The 19,567-nt window shown below is 36.9% G+C and overlaps 1 protein-coding gene across 1 annotated transcript in view; it reads left to right on the top strand.

Moving 5' to 3' along the window:
- Positions 1-19,567, top strand: part of form3 (FH2 domain-containing protein formin 3) — a 48,009-nt gene that overhangs the window by 22,493 nt on the left and 5,949 nt on the right. The window contains exons 4-14 of the mRNA XM_017619500.1: positions 7,667-7,814; positions 10,358-11,334; positions 11,560-11,748; positions 11,831-11,931; positions 14,332-14,581; positions 14,663-14,789; positions 14,858-15,110; positions 15,181-15,402; positions 18,001-18,208; positions 18,293-18,426; positions 18,534-18,782. Coding sequence (XP_017474989.1) covers positions 7,667-7,814; positions 10,358-11,334; positions 11,560-11,748; positions 11,831-11,931; positions 14,332-14,581; positions 14,663-14,789; positions 14,858-15,110; positions 15,181-15,402; positions 18,001-18,208; positions 18,293-18,426; positions 18,534-18,782 — 2,858 coding nt within the window. The remainder of the gene's footprint in view (positions 1-7,666; positions 7,815-10,357; positions 11,335-11,559; positions 11,749-11,830; positions 11,932-14,331; positions 14,582-14,662; positions 14,790-14,857; positions 15,111-15,180; positions 15,403-18,000; positions 18,209-18,292; positions 18,427-18,533; positions 18,783-19,567) is intronic.

The raw sequence follows: 19,567 nt of genomic DNA on the forward strand, positions 1-19,567 counted from the left end.
TGTACATAAACAATTTTTTTTTGTTAGACGATTTTTCGCTCAAATGCATGTGTGTACATAGTAAGTACCCAAAAGTAATTTCGCAAATTTAAAATAAACAAAAATATCTTTGCATTTATCTTAATTTGCATGGAAATTAATAAAGGGCAATTAAATTTTGTGGGTTTATGCAATGAACTTATTTGGGAGGTGTGTATAAACATACATTTGACAGTACCACCTCATAAGCAAACGAAAAAAAACTTCGCCGTACACCCTTGAGTCGAAAGTATTTTTGCAAGGCAATTTCGAAAAAAAAGAAATTCTAGAACCTAGACGTCGCCTTTTTACATTTTTCGGTAACACCTACCTTCCGCAATAAACACTTCTTTAAAATAGTTCTACTGAAAGAATCCTTAGTAAGAGTTTAATAATTTTTGGAGAGCTTTAATTTACTGACATTAGGATGGTATGTTAGGACAATAAAAACTGAAATCTGATAGGTAAGTACTAGAACGGCGTACTTGAGGTCAATCAACTTTGGAACAAATATAGGAACATCGATATATCACAGTTTAAGATCCGACTGTGAAAGACAAAGAAATAACGAAATATGTAGAAGGCGCCCAGTGTTGTTGTTGTTGGTTGTTTTGCAAAATTTACAAATAGGAAGGTAGCCTTGACAATGGGAAGACCTCAAAACCTGTCATCCGGACAGGGATATTTCTATGCATTGGTCGAATGTAATTCTTTCATTGTGTTAAAGCCACCGCGTCCATTAAAATTAATCAAAAAGTATATATATTGCATATAAACTAAAGTTGCCCAGATAGAGAAATAGCTTATAATAAGAGGTATGCACTGCGACCTAACGGATTTATTGTGCCCTCTATAGAAATATACACTTCACAATGCTTAGTCAAGTCGTACAATCCCCCGAAAGTTTAGAAAGTTTGGTCACATTGAGACTACACTCTCCGCTCAAAAGCGACAAAGATCATTTGACCAGGGTCCTAACTTATACAGATGACCTCTTAGTGAGCAATTTTCTCTAAGGATACCTGTGCTAATTCTCAGTTTCAGGCTGTGAAGTTTAGGAAAGTACAATTGGCGCTGGCTGCTCTAAGTGGATGTAGTGGCTAGAAAATTATATCCAGTGCGGTCGTTGGTCATATGCGCATTGCTCTGCTAATGCAGGTTTTTCTATTTAGATCGGTGTTTGGAAGGAGAAACCTTGCTTGCTTGTTTGCATTTCTAAGGCTCGTTTGGTTCTCGCAATAACTTTTTCATTCATTTTCAACTTTGTTAAATATGTCCGTGAATGCTAAAGAGAGTATTCTTCAGGTGATTGATGCGCGCCAGTGTAGCACGACAGCCTCTAACAATTCCCCGCCACATTACTTTTCGATTTATTTTAATTTAATTAGTCATCAAAACTACAAACAAAAATTACGCCAATTAATCTTTCAGTAACTTAGTGTAATTCTCTACCAGGCAATCTCTGGCTAAATTATCCTCCATCTGTTATCACCTAAGTAGCACCCTATAATACTATGTTCCAATGGTTCAAACCCCCTTTGACTTAAATAAGTAATTAGATACCAGAACACATTTCCTACAAAGCAGCACAAGTTGATTCGTCAAAACAAATAATTAGCAAAATAAATCAATTAACACCTACGTTTCACTGACCCTCCCTCAAAACGTCAAATACACACCCTCAGACAGATTTTATAAACAGTTTCTTCGTAAACTTAAAAGAGAAAAAATCGTTCAGAAACAAAGTGTCAAGAGTCACCCGACAAAAATTTAAGTGAGCATCAACAGCGCAAATAAACTCTAAATGTATGTAAACACTGGCAAAATAGAAATTTATTGAAATTAATTATGCAGTCAAATTTTAATTAATTGTTCCGAAACATGGCTGAGCATTCGCATAAATCAAGTGTTCAAACATCCGCCGATTTCACATTCTGTGACTGCGTTGTGTTTACTCTAAACGTATAGTACACAACCTCCCCGTGTGGAAAAACATTGTTTTCGAGATTAAGTTTTTGCAAAGAATTTGATGGGAGACAAAAAATCAGTTGAAGTTCCCAATAAAATATCCATAACCATTATTACGAGTATTATGATTGCCAGGACCGAAACGTTTAGGCTTTTGCTTGGAAGTGCTTATTCTGCTTATTCAGGGTTTCCAAGCTAAAATTTTAACGATTTTGCTTATTTCAATGTATAGAGCTAATTTGTCCATTGTAATTTTTCAATCCTTGAAATAAACTGATTAAAAAATCATTAGCCTGTACACTAAATTTTGTTGTCTTTACACTGGACCACAAGAAAATCGATGAAAGGTTTTTTTAACCAGACCAGTGTTTTCATATATGTTTTCGAAGTCGCTGAACACGCATCTGAAGTCCGTTGTGTTCTTTCACATCAGGGTTTGTTCTGACCTCAATAAACCCAGCGAACCTTATGTGACAGGCAAAATTTTATAAGTATTGACTGTTTTTTGTTATTTTTTGACAAATATTGACATTAATCTTGGTAGTCCAAATGTCAGCTGGAATATTACGAGCAAATTTTTTAAAAAATATTGAATTTCAAGAATTCTTTTTTTTCAAAATTTAGTGGAAATATTTTAAGTAATTGTTGCGTTTTGATTTCAGAAATCTGGCTTAAGATTCGTACTGGGCAAAGTCAAAAACTTATATGCATACAAAGGTACCAAATTTTGGAAAAATTAAACAGATCTTTAAAAATTGTACCATCATATTGATTCTGACAAGTTGAGTTTTAAAAATTTGATTTCATGTTCGTAATCAGCGACCATAAAAAAGCCTGTATACCAAGTTTCATTCAAATGTAATAATTTTTTCAAAATTCGACCCGCCATTTTGAATTTTGAAAGTCTACTTTAATTCATATGAATGCAATAATTTTTATAAAATTCCACCGTCATAATTGCCATACCGCTTTGAATTTGGAAAAGCTGACTCCATGATCGTAAGTTTGGTCTGTTCGCAAGGTTTTTTGTGGATAGAAAAAAATCCTGACGTAATGGAGCAAAACGGGCTTCAGATTCAGATAACCCAAGAATATAGAACTTTTCATTGATTTAACTATGGCAATAACTATTACTACAACCATTATCACTACCATTTGCTTGGTGAATTCAACTACATATACATATGTACAAACACAAATGCATAAGTACGATCAAAGTAAAATAAAATAATAAAAACCAGATTATCTTAAAGCTGATAAAAATTTTTTCCTACGGGGCATTTTCGCATGTATACGTACATATGCATGTATCTACATATGTTCATTTAGTAAACAGTTTAAAGGCGTTTAGTACTTGACAGCGAAATCTACCATTTGTATTGTTATGAAAATTGTTTCGTTTTTTTTTCAGTAGTAAGATTAAAAATGTGCGTAAGTAGTTTTGCCGCCAACCAATTTATTGGCATATTAACCATATAATTAGTTTGTATTATTCAGATTATCTAAATATTTTGTATTGAATTGATTCAGGGTTTTATTTTAATTGATTTTTCATGCTTAACACAAATGAGTAGCTAAATATTTGCTAGGTTTACATAGTTACGATATTGTTTGGAGTACATTTTTCATTAATGAGCATTTTCACACAAATAAAAACATAATAATTTATGCTGAATTGTTATGAAATCTACAAATTTTGAGTTTTACAATTAAATCAGGTTTAGTATTCGCTTTTGTTCGAGGCGAGTTATTTATAAAAACAAAAAAATAGCCTTTGCTCCTTATGCACCCGGCCTAATCCATATCGATTACATTGAAAATAAATATTTACATAAGAGTCAAGTTTTCTCAAGTGGGCCACCCAAAATTGACTTTTCGATTTTTAATATTTCATTAACCGATTTTGCGATAATTTTATTTTTTTTACGAGTTATTTGCAAGCAGATTTTTATGCAGGCTTTTACACTTAAAGCTTTTTACCAAAAAAAATAACTAAGTTAAAAAACAATAATACAAATGAACTAAAAGCAAAAAATAAAATTTTCTAATTTAAGTATCAAAATTTTTTGCTTTTCAGTTCTTTTGTATTATATTTTTTTAAACTTGGTTCATTTTTTTGTTTGGTAAAAAGCTTTAAGTCAATCAAAGGTACAGTAATTTTTTATAAACTATAATAGTCTTATTTCTTGTTGGAGATAAGTTGTATATTTTAAATTGGAGTAATTAGCCTCCTTGCCCAGCCAGCGGTCTCGTAACATTTTCCGTATCCGGAAACAAACAGAAAACTTATTACAAGATGATGCTATTTGAAAGTAATAATTGTATTTTATTTGTTGAGGCTGAACATTTGAAAGCATGTGGCTGAGCGTGCAGAGGAGCGTACCACTATTTGTTAACTTTCAGAAGCTGTCGAGTTCGAATTCCGTCAGATAGTTCCGTTTATTTTGTTTTTTTTTCGAACCCTAAAAAACATCTGTTAAGTGTACATGCAAAGCGTATTGAACGAAACTTTCAATCAGACAAATTTCAGAAAACCAGCCAAAAACGTATCCGTTTCACAACAGTTTTCGGTACTTGTCTGAACATAAGGGGTGATCCATCTAGAACTTCGTTTTTTTTTTTAATTTGAAATAAAACACTCAAAATAGAACGGATGTCTGAATCTTTATTATTACCCGAAAGAACAATCTCTGACTTTTATTTTAAAAAATAATTTCATTCAAATGCTGGCCACATACAGAATTCACCGTCAATGACGAGCGCTACCGCACCATGATATCGGACTTTTTGTTGCCTGAGATTAAAGCCCATGATGTCGGCAACATTTGGTTTCAGCATGTTATCGTGTGATATCACACCATTAGATTTCTTTGGGCTTATAGATCGCTCAAAGCGCTCAAAGTTTTCCATGTATTTTATATGGGAAAATCAATATTTTTCGATCGGAAAACTCGGTTTCTCTTCAGGAGATTCCCGATAATAATACCCAATTATTTATTTAAAATATTGATTTTCAAGAATTCCATACCATTTCTACGAAAAGTTGTTTTTACCCATATAAATAAAATACATGGAAAGCTTTGAGCGCTTTGAGCGATCTCTAAATATTTTTTTATTTCAAAATAAAAAATGGAGGTATATTTTTTTCGATATAGAACAATCCTAGTGGGTGAGAGCATTAAAATTGCGACATTACTTATTTTGGACCACCCTAATGTGCATACATAAGCATACTGTCTATAACTGCCCAGTTGCGTTGTATGTATGAATGTACTTATGTACATACATATATTTTTTGTTGGCCACCAAAAATCACGTGCTAAGCATGTTTGAACTTTCTCATGAGCAACGCGTGGAGTAATTGCACGGGTGAGTTTATATCGTGCGAAGAAGCAACCGCGTTTCTATGCGCGCGCACCACGTGCAATCCAAAAAGAAAATTTACCAGCAATAAACAAATTTTAAAAGCAACAAAAAATTTAGTTGTATAGCTCGTGCCCTTTGCAAGTCGGCTGCTGCCCGACTCCAAATCGTGGCACTGGAGGCAGCAAATATAAATGAGTTTAGTAAATACATTGTCGGTGGGTGTCCTGTCTCCGAAATTGGAAAATTTGTAATAAATTAAAAACAAAAAATTGCTAAAAATTTACATAATACATATATATATTAATAAGTTTTAGAAAGTGTGCACATACTTTGAAGGTCTACAATTGAGGCTTTTTCAGCTACCAAGCGACTTCGTCCATAAAATAAATGGTTAGACTTTTTCAGTTTGGGCTATTCAGTGTTTTTCTCCTCGATTAGTAGTCATTTTCGATTGTCAAGGCCTCTCATCATATCTGCGGCTTCCTTTGAGGCTGAAAGCTTAAGACTGTGCAGTGGAGGCGACAAATATACAACGCCTTGGCCGTCTTGCCTTTTGTTGTTCCTTATCGAAGTATAATTTTCGCAGCTTGCAACTAGTGAACAATCTAAAGTGAGTATTATCTATGCGCGAATGAATGCAATTCATATCCATTTGTGTGAAAATGTGATACAGTGGAGCACATACGTATGTATGTATGTACATGGAATACACATACATACATATTTATGCAAGAATGCATGCAAGCTATTATTGCTTCTGTTCATTAATACTTTTTTTTGTGTGAATAAAGTGTTTAATAAACGGGATTTGTTACTTGGACAAATCAAAACCGTTGCTCCTTAGTGGGTAAATGTACATACATACATACATATATACATACATACATACATAAATAAATACACAACTTTTAGTGGAATCGTAAAAATTTATACATCTGTTCGTAAATTATATTTCTTGCTGCAAAAATTACAAACACAACCATAAAAAAGACTTTCAAAACCAAAAAATTACAATTAGTGTAGTCAATCTGACGCGATTTAATAGGGGGCACACCAAAAAATCTGACGGTCCTCGCAAACAAAGTTTGATCGATTCAGAAAAATTTCCTGAATAACATATTCAAAAAGTACGTTCGAGCTTTACCGTGGTATTATTTTAATTAATGAAAAACTACAAAATTTTATCCAACTCAACGCCAAGAACTCTGACTGCCTCAAATCAAATGCACTAATCAAAAATATCTAAAATTCTTCAATACATTGTATTGTAGAGAAAGTAATTTATTATCTTTTTTTTCAGTAAGTCAGCCAAAAAATTATTAAAAAATTTGCACTTTATTCTACTAAAATTTAATGGGCTATAAAACTGCATACCCTAAATTCGAAATAAATGTTTTAAAATTTTTGGTGTTATTGGTAAAGTTTGTTGAATGTTGGTTATGTCATGTGCTAGACTTTTATAAAAAATTATAAACATTAAATAAACAAAAGAAAAATAGCCACAACTGATCGAAATGTCAATTAATTAAATCACTTGACCCCAAGGGTATGTCTACATTTCTCAAATTTGAAAAAAAAAAAAATTGTTTTCAAACTCTAAATAATGTTATGTTAAACAATTTTTATTTAATTTAAATGAATTTTTAATTTACATGAAATAACGTCGTGTAAAAAATTTTAGCCAAATAAGAAAAAGCAGCACTTTTTTTGCAGTCAATTTTTGATCATCGGGATCGAGTATACTCATCGAGTGTTGCTCATACGCCACGACCCATAGCACCGCCTCTTTGCCATACCTAAACAAAAGCGTTGGGCGGAGCGGTTTCTGACGCCTAGCGTTAGCGCCGAAGTGGCATATCTAAAAAAACGCGTCAACACTACGTCAAATGCAGAAATAACACCAACAATAAGCATAGGTTTGTTCGTATGTAACCCGAAAATGACAGTTTCGCCGTTTTCTGCAGCCAACTTCAATACCTAACACCCTGTCAAAATCGGATTTTCCAACCGCTCATAAATTGTCTCACGAATGTTATTAATTGCATCATTCATATAGCACATATGTATGTATATACTTTATTTTATTAGGTCACATTAATCCATTTTACAGTGAAAATTGCAATAAAAAATATAAAGCCGTCCTCTAAATTGGTCCACATTGACAGTAAATAATAAATTTAACTTTTTATTCAAGTTAATTACCAACCTTATATAAGCCCTATAAAAGACTAAATAATTGAATATGTAGCATAAGTACTAATATTAATTTAGCATACATACTTAACTATTTTGTTTTTGTTTTTTTCGTTTGCAGAAAAGTCGCACAAAGTGTGGGAGATATTATTGTGCAATTGGACGTATTCGACGAACAGCGAGAATGCGACGAAGCTCAGAGTCTACAGGGCCCAAATGGCATCAACTTGAACTCACATCTTGATGTATTCTATGCGATATTGCGACAGGTATGCAAATAAAGAAATTGTAAAGCAAAACTTTTTATAGAAATATTATTTTTAACATAAATACGAGATTTGGAAAATGTTCCAACCAAGGTACATTGAGCCTTGTTCCAACTAAATATAACACAAACGATATTTAAAGCCGTCACGTTTGCATACTTTATTGAGTAATTTTATATTTGAGAGAGAATCATTGTTATTCTCCAGCAATTTTCTGCTGCAGATCCTTTGGCCACAAGGCTTTGGGTAATCCGTATTCAATCCAAAAATGTTTTTTATAACTCAGTACGCATTAATCTTATATCATAAAACACTGAAATGGCATCCAATATGTATGCGTGTACATTAGGGTGCCTCACGAAAAAAAAAGTTGCGGTATTTCTAGCNAAATTAAACTTTGCGTGAACTGGACCTATTTGAAAATACCTCCAAAAATCTCATTATTTTTATTTAACTTAGACATTTTTTAAATATAAATCTCTAAGCTTAGCTCTTCTATCATCTGAAGTGATTTTTTAGAAAAAATATTTTTTAAAGCTAATTGTGTTTATAAAAAAATTCGATTTTTTGAAATATTTTCAAATCGGTCCAGCTCACATAAATAGTAATATCGTACGTTTAATAATACAGAGAAGTAATTCAAAATTATGTTCGTTGCAAAGTTAAAATATAGGCTAGGTTTGATTAAAGTGGTTGTCCCAAGACGAGGGACCACAAGCTTTGGGCCGTTGTGATACCACTACGAAGGGGGTGACTCCTGTGTTGTAGCGAAAACACGGCGTTTTGAGAACAAAGTTTCGCAGGCGGCAGGATAACTCCTCCAGGCCGGTTAGAAAATTGTAATCCCAGGTGACTTAAACCGCAGTCTAGCAAAAGCTGGGAAGTCTAAGGGGAAGTGTTGAGTTAATTCCACCCGGTTTGAAGTTTAACCACACTGCAATGCTAATCACATACAGCATTCAATCAATACACCCACCAGAATTGAGAGTCGTTGATTTGTAAGCTTAAGGAGATCGCAAAACCCTCTCCGGTTCCCCTTAACTAGAAAGACCTTGCAGTAGCAAAGTCCTAGTTTTCGCCCAGGGTTGGCAGTATTGGCACCACTGCCATCTTTCCAAGAAAAGTCAACAAGTACTCAAAAGAATTCCCACTCTCTATTTTTTGGTGTGACTCCTGGTATTGGCCTGGCACCAATATAATGCCGGATTTCCACTGGGCGTTAAATGACACAAATTATAGTGGCAAAGTTGGGCATTAAAAAATGCCTATTTGACAACTTTTTCATCATTTCAATGTTCTCTCACTGGAAGAGAGGTCAGGCATTACCCTATTAGCTTTGAATACGCCGTAAGCAAGCCCAAGGCTCTGATTGCTACCTGGCTGACTGAGTAGGTATCAGCCTATCAGCAAATCCTGAGTGAATCGACTGCTGCCTTTTTAACAGCCTCGCACAGCGGTTATCTGAATGCCTAAATTTAAGATTAATCGAGAGTTCTCTGGAAAATACCCATCCAAAGAGCCTTCCGCCAAGTTTCGGTCTATCCGTGTAAAAGTTCAGAGGCCCTCCTTTAAACCGCCGTCTCCGTTCATGAATATTTACATGGATGTGATGGTTATCAAGAATGAAGACGTTCCTTCAACAATATTATAGTGTACAGATCGCGAAACAGTTAGGTAGGCAGCCCTTGCTTCAGCCGCCTTACCTGCGATATCGGCAGGCGCTATATTAAGCGTGACGTTGCACACGCACCAGCTTTCTGACTAGCGTAGTCTTCTTCAGTGCGTGTTACCAGACGAGTACTCCATAAAAAATAATGACTTAACTATGGTTTCATAGAGCCAGGAAATAACCTTAGGATCGAGGTTCCATCTCTTATACTCTTATTATCCCCTGCAGCAGTACAGAGCCGCTGCAGCCCTCTTCGCTCTCTCCACTTCTATTGGGATTCTACGACAGCTTCCCATTTAGACTTAAATCCAGCAAGTTAAAAGATAGCCTCTCCATTTTTTTTTTTGCGTTTTCTGTCAAGCCGTGAATTTTGAGTTAATGCACTTTTGAAGAACGTGTGCGATATATGTATATGTATGCATGAACATTCAATACAAGCTGTTCACTTGTTCCGCACATGTGCGCACGTACTGCTCTAACGCCATTTGTTACTACCTATTTATGTGTGAATTATGGACTTAGATTTTATTTATTGTTGTAGACTTTCCATATTAGGACAAAATTTTACAAGGCTTTTATTGCAACGACACAACAGCAAACAATGTGATAATTGTCGCCATAAACATGTCACAACTAAAGTGGGCATTGCAATTAAAAGAAAAATAACTAAAATTTTCTAATAAACCAGTTTGTTAAAATTTCTGTTTTCCTGCTTATTGGAAATTTTGTTTCGCTTCATACAGCATCTGATGCACAATACTTGTATGTACATATATGCATACATATGCTACGTATAGGCATACAACTTGCTATCTATTTAAAAAATAAAAAAAAACCTAACTCACAATGCAACTTTCTACTTCTACTTTACTTCTAGGTGGCTGACACGCCACAGGAAGTGCCATTTTTAAGTATATTACAACATTTATTACGTATCGATCCCAAAGAGGCCATCAGCGATGTAATCTGGGACACTACGGAGAAGCTAGTACATCGCGCTACACTGCTGGAGAATCATGAGGACTCGGTGAGGCTATTGCGCTCCCCAAGCGTACAAAAATTCTCTTGTCCACATTGTCGTGGTGACGCCACCAGCCCTAGTCGCAAAAATACCGCCTCACTTTCTACCTCAGCTTCATCGCAGCTACACAATGGCCCGCTGTCACCAATTTCATCGCCACCACCGCCGCTACCACCACAACCCTCACAGCAACAAGCAACAACATCGACGCCAGCAGTGCACAACGTGGCTACACCTCCGCCCCCCGCGCCGCCGCCACCAATACCACCACCTCCAATGAATGGACTCATTGGTGGAGCACCACCACCGCCACCCCCGCCCATCATGAACGGCAACTGCCTTGTAGCACCGCCCGTACCACCACCAGTACCCGGTGCTCCACCACCACCGGCACCACAACCGCCAGGCTCAGCGCATTTGCTCAACCACCATGCGCATCCCACACGTCCCGTTACGCCAGATATGAGCTTGAATGGTCATAATTTAGTATTGCTACCACAACAAGATACGCCAGCGCCCAAATCGAAGATGAAAACCATCAATTGGGGTAAAATACCGCCGAATCGCGTCATTGGCAAGCAAAACATTTGGACAATTGTGGCTAATAATCACCAAGATACGCCTATGACGGACATCGATTGGAATGAAATGGAGGGACTCTTCTGTCTGCAGTCCACCAGCGCCCAAGGTTCGCCAAAATTGGGACGTGAGAGCAGCAGTAGCTCTGGCTATGATACGCTCGATCGGAAATCGAAGAAGGAAAGCACGGAAATAACGCTGTTGGATGGTAAACGCAGCCTGAACGTAAACATCTTTCTTAAGCAATTTCGAAGGTAAGACTTGTGTCTATAATATCACTGCAATGCATTTACTGGACGGTCAAAATTTATGTGAAAAATTTTTTCCGCTTCGAGTCCTTTATTTGCTTTTCATTCAGTTAACATATTTCCGACGCTTCTTTTAACTCAAGTCCTTAAAATAATGTTAATATTTTCAACCTAGTGACTGTGTTATTACGATTTTTCTGTATTCTCTCTTTTTCACTCACTTGCTTTCAGTTCTAATGAGGATATCATACAATTAATAAGAGATGGCGATCACGATGACATCGGCGCTGAGAAGCTGCGTGGTTTATTGAAAATACTTCCCGAAGTCGATGAATTAGATATGTTGAAAACTTTTAATGGCGACAAAAACCGTTTGGGTAATGCGGAAAAGTTTTTACTGCAGCTTTTGGAAGTTCCAAAGTGAGTATGGATATTAATTAATACGAAAGTAAATACATAAATAAAATAAATAAAATCATGAACCCTTCCACTTGAATTTCAGCTACAAGCTACGTATCGAAAGTATGCTGCTGAAGGAGGAATTTGCTGCGAATATCAGCTACCTGGATCCATGCATCAACGCAATGATTTATGCTGGTGGAGGTAGGTCATACATTTTTTATATAAAATTTCTTTACTTAAGGCTTTTTTTGATTTCATTTATTGTAAAAGCTAATTAGTATAAACACATATGTATAATATATGGATCCATCCATGACTAATCGACCAAACGCACTATGGGCCAAATTTGTGGCGAGCTTAACTCAGTGGGTAGACCACGAACTTTTAAATCCGAACTCGCTGGTTCATATCCCGGTGACCGCGGTTGAAGAAGTCTGATGAGGAGATGTGGTGATCTCCGAAATAGAAGCTATAACTTCTACCACGTTTTTTCATTAGAAACGGCCTCAGGCTCAATAAAATCTATACACATAACAAAATTGTAACAGGCCGATGTCTGTACATACAATATAGATATTAAAGAAAAATTAATATGGAGGTTCTTCTTTAGAGCAACAGAAGCCAAATCAACAATTTTTAGAATTTGTGAATGTCTGTCTCTCTGTCTCTTTGTATGTTTGTACGTGCATCACTCGAAAACTAATGCATGGATTCGCATTCAGTTTTCACAGATGCATTGATAAAGGCCAAGCTTAAATTATAAGTTGCGTTCCAGATGCTTCACGATATTCATGAAATTCACGATTTGCAGGAACAGCTGTTTTCTCCATTAATAAACCTTATGGGAGGTGGTCACCTGGAACGACTTCCTGTAAAAACCTGCAAATCGTGAAGCATCTGGAACGCAACTATAGAAAGCAAGAAATTAGAGAGTTGCCACCTGTTTGAAAATTACAGTTTAAATATTTGCTAGTTGTTGAATAGTTATACAGTTTTTAGCGAATTACGAATCTGGTCAGATTTTAAAAATTCAAAATGACGAATCCAATATGGCGGATAACTTAAAAAAATATATATCCATTTTTTTTTGTTAATCTTTCTATTGAGAGGTTTATGGGGAGCCGATTACGAATCTGAAGTCAGATTTGGATTATTCAAAATAGCGAGTCAAATATGGCGGATGATAATTATGAAAAAATTTTACCAGTTTATTCATAAATTCTAAAACTAGAGATCTAGCTCCTGAATTTGTTTAAATTATCAATAAGTGCAGTAACAAAATATGCTGATAATTTTTTTTTAACACATTTGAATAATAAAAACTACCCAACAAGCAAAATAAACTTAAAGAAAGTTTTTTTTAAGTTTTCAATTATAAACATTAAGCTTACAAAACGTTGATTTTTTGTTTATAAAACGCTTGAAAGTAAGCGTAATATAATCGAAAAGGAACATTGGTTATAAGCGTAGAAATATAAACTTGTAATAAATGTTCAAAAGAAAGCTTTTTATAAGCGTAAAAGTGTAAACTTATAATAAAGGTTCAAAAAAAGTTTTTTATAAGCGTATNATTTAATTTTTTCTTTTAATAATATATTTTAAAAAACGTAAACACGTCACTTACGATTGAAAAAATTTTATATTTACTACTTCATGTCGTTGGCATTTACATTTCATTTATAAGTTTAAGTTATTTATAAACAGTCGCTCTCAAAACTTATTAAAGGTTTGTTTGAAAAAACTTTTAATAAGCTCAATATTAAAAATTCTTATTTAACGCTTATTATAGCAAACTTAATTTAAGTTATTTTTAAAAACGTTTACTGAAATGCTTGTTGGGTACATTATCGCCACTGCTGTGTGTTCGTCTATAAACATGTACGATACATAGCGTATGAGTAACCTTTCTTTCTGGTCTTATCTATACATAGTATGTAGTGTAAAGTAGAGATGCCGTTTTCAAATCGATTAATCGAGCCCTTTCGATTAATCCATTAATCAATTTTAGACACTTTAATGAAGATTTTAAAACAATTTAACATAAAAAGCACCACTTAAAAATTTTCAACGGAATTCGTAATGCAAACGTAATTGTAAGTTTTTAGAAAGGTGGCAACCCCACCCCAAAACATTTTTTTATCGGTTTTTGTTTTTCTATAGAAATGGAAGTACGCTGTAAACCTTTTTAATAATTATAAATTTTCATATATCTGGCAACGCTGTTTTAATTTTTTTTCAAAAACTTTCTACGGTAAATACCAAGTAGAATGGAAGAAAATAGAATAAAGCCGTTAAGTTGTTAAAACTTCAAAAAATTCAAAATATGTGCTTTCTCGGATTTTTTATAATTTTTGGACACCTGGTATTTTTCGAAATACAAATATTATTTTCTGATTTTTTAAAATGGCCCAGCAAAAATTTTGGCCACTTTTTCTGTCTTCTGACCCATTGTGCTTATTGTCGCACTTCGGCAGAATGTTCGCTTTATTTCTCGGTATTGATCACTCTCCAATCATGCGCAAGTATGCCTAGGTTAAACACTATCAGCATCTCCATGATTTGTGCTGGACCTAAAAATTATTGTTTTCATTACTCTTTCAGATCTAATGGACAACGAAATGCTGCAGGAAGTACTGTATATGGTCGTAATAGCTGGCAATTTTCTCAATTCGGGCGGCTATGCTGGCAATGCAGCTGGCGTCAAGCTCTCTTCGCTTCAAAAGCTTACCGATATACGCGCCAATAAGCCGGGCATCAATCTTATACACTTTGTGGCTATGCAGGCAGAAAAACGGAATCCAGAACTTTTGACATTCCCAGCACAGTTGTCTACATTGGAGAATGCCTCAAAGTAAGTTACATACATATTTGAAAAAAAAAAAACGAAAGTTCGACTTCAGATGCATTCCTAATTGAACCCTTGAATTTTTAGAACAACGGCGGAGCAAATAAATAACGAGATAAATGCCCTCGATAGTCGTATACGTAAAATCAAAAGACAGATCGAACTGCCCACCACTGAGGATGAGATTAAGGAACAAATGCTAGAATTTTTGGAGGTTGCAACATTTATAAAAAAAACAAACTTGTATAAAGCTTTTCTTAAACATATTAACTAATTCTACAGGGTGCCGAACGTGAAGTGGCTGTGCTGCAAGCAAACATGAAGGAAGTGGAAGTGATGCGCTTAAAATTAGCAGATTTCTTTTGCGAAGATGCAGCACACTTTAAATTGGAGGAATGTTTCAAAGTATTCCAATCATTCTGTGATAAATTTAAACAGGCTGTGAAAGAGAATGAGCGCCGACAGCAGTTGGAAGAGCAAGCAACGCTGAGGCGGAAACAACGTGAAGAACAGCTGGCTAGACGCGCTAGACAACGTAAGAATAATAAGAGTTCTAAAGATTGTCAAGTGCCTAGACTTAATCGTGTGAAATCTTACATTAACAGTTAGCCAATGTGGCACGCCAGTATCGGATTCCGAAAACCAATGTAGCATCGAACGTATGTTCGAGACGTCTGATGGTATATCACCCAGTATTACACCGAATGGTAGTATGCGTAAGAGACGACCTAGTCGTGTGTTGCCCGAAGAAGATGATCTTATGGAGTTTCTGCGCACTTCGGGCCACGAACATATTAGCCGGGATCGTAAAGCATATGGGAGCTTGGGTAAGTAAGATTTGGGTTGGCAAGTTCAACTAACGGTAGGCCCAAGAAACGTGCTGTTTCGACGGGATTGGACCGGCGTCGGATAGTAGTGTTAGCCGAGTGTGTTTAAGGGGGCAAATGAAGAGGCGGTTGGTCATTGGTGGTTGGGGTAACTTGACAAGCCGGTTATGTGTGGGATCCGTCAAATGTAGATGGGTAGAGGTTGGCAATAACGTTTCTTTGTTTTTGTGCTGCCGGCGAGCGGCTTGAGGACTTTGTTGCAGCACAAAATATATTTTATTAGCGATTCTGATTTTGTGCACTGAGAAAGAGACCGGTCGGTCAAGCTCAACTAGAGGTAACTGGTAGAAGTTTCGGGCTGATGTTGGCCGACGTGGGACGTGGGTCACAGGCTTAGGGTCTTTGCGGTTAATAAGCTCGGTGAAGCCAGATCGGGGAGAAGGAAGGACAGAGCACTTCCACCTGGTGGCTGGGAAAGCTTCGATATATTCAAATTNCGCAAAATATATTTTATTAGCGATTCTGATTTTGTGCACTAAGAAAGAGACCGGTCGGTCAAGCTCAACTAGAGGTAACTGGTAGAAGTTTCGGGCTGATGTTGGCCGATTCTTACGTGGGTCACAGGCTTAGGGTCTTTGCGGTTAATAAGCTCGGTGAAGCCAGATCGGGGAGAAGGAAGGACAGAGCACTTCCACCTGGTGGCTGGGAAAGCTTCGATATATTCAAATTTAATAAAGGCGGAAAGAGGATATCACCCTGTGTGATCATCTATTTAATTCCAAGCAGTTACTGACGATTGCCGGCCACTCAGCGGCACTGACAAAAGGTGACTAAAGCGTTCGGCAAGTCCAAAGCTAAGATGCTTCTCTCACAGGGATTCTTACGGATAAGGAAAGAATTATCTTAATGTTTTAGACATTAAGTGCGCTGNAAATAAATGCGGAAAGAGGATATCACCCTGTGTGATCATCTATTTAATTCCAAGCAGTTACTGACGATTGCCGGCCACTCAGATAGTTCACAGGCCCTGAAGGAAGAGGATACGTTGTTGTCTTCTAGTGGCGTGAACTGACAAAAGGTGACTAAAGCGTTCGGCAAGTCCAAAGCTAAGATGCTTCTCACAGGGATTGTTACGGATAAGGAAAGAATTATCTTAATGTTTTAGACATTAAGTGCGCTGATGATGCTGTGCACTTTACGGAAGCCATGATAATAGCAAGGCCTCAAGAGTGTTCACGTCTCCTCTTTGCTGGACAAGTTTCGTTGACTTAATAATGGAGGACTAAGATCTGCCTTGTTTTTACAGTGCAAAAATGACGGAAGCGGTAAGCGACAAGTGGAGAACGTTGGTGTGATAGCCTACTCCCGGTGGACAATTTTGGATGCTTTTTCATTCCAGTGACATCTTAACTTCGTCGCTGGCGAAAGCAATACACACACTAAATTTTGACAGTTTTTGCAAGATTTTCATCACTCCACGCTTGGCCTTATCCACCGAAGAAAAAAGAATTGCGATATAGCCTGAGCATTGCTTCGAATTCGACGAGGCGCAATCAGTGAAAAAACTTTCCGATTTCTCATCGCGCTTGGTCGCGTGGGACTGGGGCCTCACGGTAGAGCAAAGGATGCCCACACCAGAGGTAAAGTTCCAGGTTATTTTCCTACTTTTTCTGCACGCCAAGCGTCCAGATGGAAAGTAGCCAGCTATTGCAGCGGTAACCACCTTGCGAAATTGACGCTCCTCCACTGTGGACGTTAGTCAGCTTTGCTGGAGTTGATACAAAGTACGATGATTCTCGNTTCTCCTCTTTGCTGGACAAGTTTCGTTGACTTAATAATGGAGGCCTAAGGTCTGCCTTGTTTTTACAATGCAAAAATGATAGAAGCGGTAATCGAGAGGTTTAGAACGTTGGTGATAGCCTACTCCCGGAGGACAATTTTGGATGCTTTTTCTTTCCAGTGACACCCTAAATTCGTCGCTGGTGAAAGCAATACACGCACTTCATCTTGACAGTTTGTGCAACATTCTCCTCACTCCACGCTTGGCATCATCCACCGAAGAATAAAATTGCGGTATAGCCTGAGCATTGCTTCGAGTTCGACGAAGCGCAATCAGTAAAAAAAACTTTTTAATTTCTCATCGCGCTTGACCGCGTTGGACAGGGGCCTTACGGTCGAGCAAAGGATGCCCACACCAGAGGTGAAGTTAAAGGTTGTCTTCCCACATTTTCTGGTCGCCAAGCGTCCGGATGGAAAGTAGCCAGCTGTTGCAGCGGTAGTCACCTTCCGAAATTGACGCTCCTCTACTTTGGACGTTAGTCAGCTTTGCTGGAGTTGATACAAAGTACGATGATTCTCGGAAGCAAAGTCTGTCCATTTATCGGTCGAGATGCTTTTGGGTTCATAAATGAACTGATAACGAGAAGATCAAACTAGTTAATAATTTCAGATCCATTCTCTTAGGAGCCATGTTGAGGAAGTGTTAAGGCTTTTAATTTTAACCCTCTTAGTAACATACTTATTCCTGATGCACCTTGCATTAGCTTCTTGCAAATACATCGATTAACTATATGCATTTTTCTTTTTTTATGCGAACAGATCGCTCTTGGGCCCGTCGTGCACGTTCTGGCAGTTCTAGTCGTAAACGTCCCGAACTATTAAATGTTGACTTCAGCGATGAACGTGAGCGCGCCAGTTCGCCTGCGCCAATGTTGATTATGGATAAAAAATCGCCATCTTCACCGCAAGCTGGTGGTGGCACAACACCCTCTCCCACGCAGCAAGCCAGCGAGGATACGAAACCGAGGTGAGTGTACTAAAGGCGTGCGGCTTACAGTGTTGATATTATTGATGCTATTCTGGGAGTACTAACCCTGATTTCGATACATAGAATATCCCGTGAATTTCGACAAAAAATCGAAAATTGGCTGCAGTCCAACGAGAACGATGAGAAGCAAAACGAAGAATTCAAACGTAAGCGACGTTTGGTTAACAGTAATAGGCGATCGCTTGAAAACGATACAGGTAATTAACAAAAAAAAAAAAAAAAAAAAAAGCTACGGCTNAGCTACGGCAACCAAATATTCGAAGAGGAATTGCATTTACCTTCAATGTGTGTCTTTCAATTTTAGATAGCGAACGAAAATTGGATACCTTACCAGAGGAGAAAATTATGCCTACAACACCAACTACTACGAATTCTACTAATGCAGCACAAGCTGGCAACAAAAATACTATCAACACTAATAACAACAACAATAATAACAACAATAACTGCACTAACAATAATGCGAATAACTATAAACGTGTGTATCCCGACTGGAAACCATCGAAGACGATTGAACACACCGATGTTGTTGGTACAATACAGGCTATTGCTGGTAGGTAATGGAGCTCTTACCGCCAAAAAAAAAACGTAAGCGACATTTTTTTTTTTAAATCGGATTTTTGATGCAAAAATGCTGCTATAGGAAAAAATTTAAATGTCGCTTACCTTTTTTGTGGTTACTGCTCGCAATGTTTGCTTGAACTTTCTATACCCGAGCACATTTGTTAACTTGTGAAGTGCAAAACTTTGTTCGCATAATAGTTGTTTATAATAGTCCTTTCGGCGGGTATTGAAGCGCGCCTCGCGAATCCGCTTCTCTTAAGCACTTATGTACATATGTATATACTTTTATCGATCGAAAGAAAAACTAAGTTCAGCGTTATATGCGACTTTTTGTCGCTTGTAGCCGACAGTGTAAAAGCATAGACAGACGGCAACGTTAATTTGCGCCGAATTAAAGACGCAGTTGATTCGATAAAATTGTACCCTGACAGACGGCAGTAATGCGGATTAACGAGCCGCGAGGTCGTGAGTTCGAGTCCCACAGTCAGTCGAATTTTCACTACTTGTTTTTTAATTAATTTCACTATTACTTTTATTTATTTTTAAATGTATAAATAATGTGAAATAGAAATAAACAAAAGAAAGTAAAGTAAAATATACACACAAATAAAATAAAACTAAAAAATAAAAATAAAAATGAAAAATTTTCGGCAATCGCTCGGACTGAGGATCAAACCATTCGGCTACCGCGGACGCCAAACTCGCTGTCTTTATCGAAAATTCCCCTGTTCCGTATTGACTTTGAGGATTATACCATTTTCCCACGGCATCCTG

This window comes from Rhagoletis zephyria, unplaced genomic scaffold (assembly GCF_001687245.7).
Source record: "Rhagoletis zephyria isolate East Lansing unplaced genomic scaffold, Rhagoletis_zephyria_1.1 Rzeph_scaffold_01885, whole genome shotgun sequence".
Classification (NCBI taxonomy): domain Eukaryota; kingdom Metazoa; phylum Arthropoda; class Insecta; order Diptera; family Tephritidae; genus Rhagoletis; species Rhagoletis zephyria.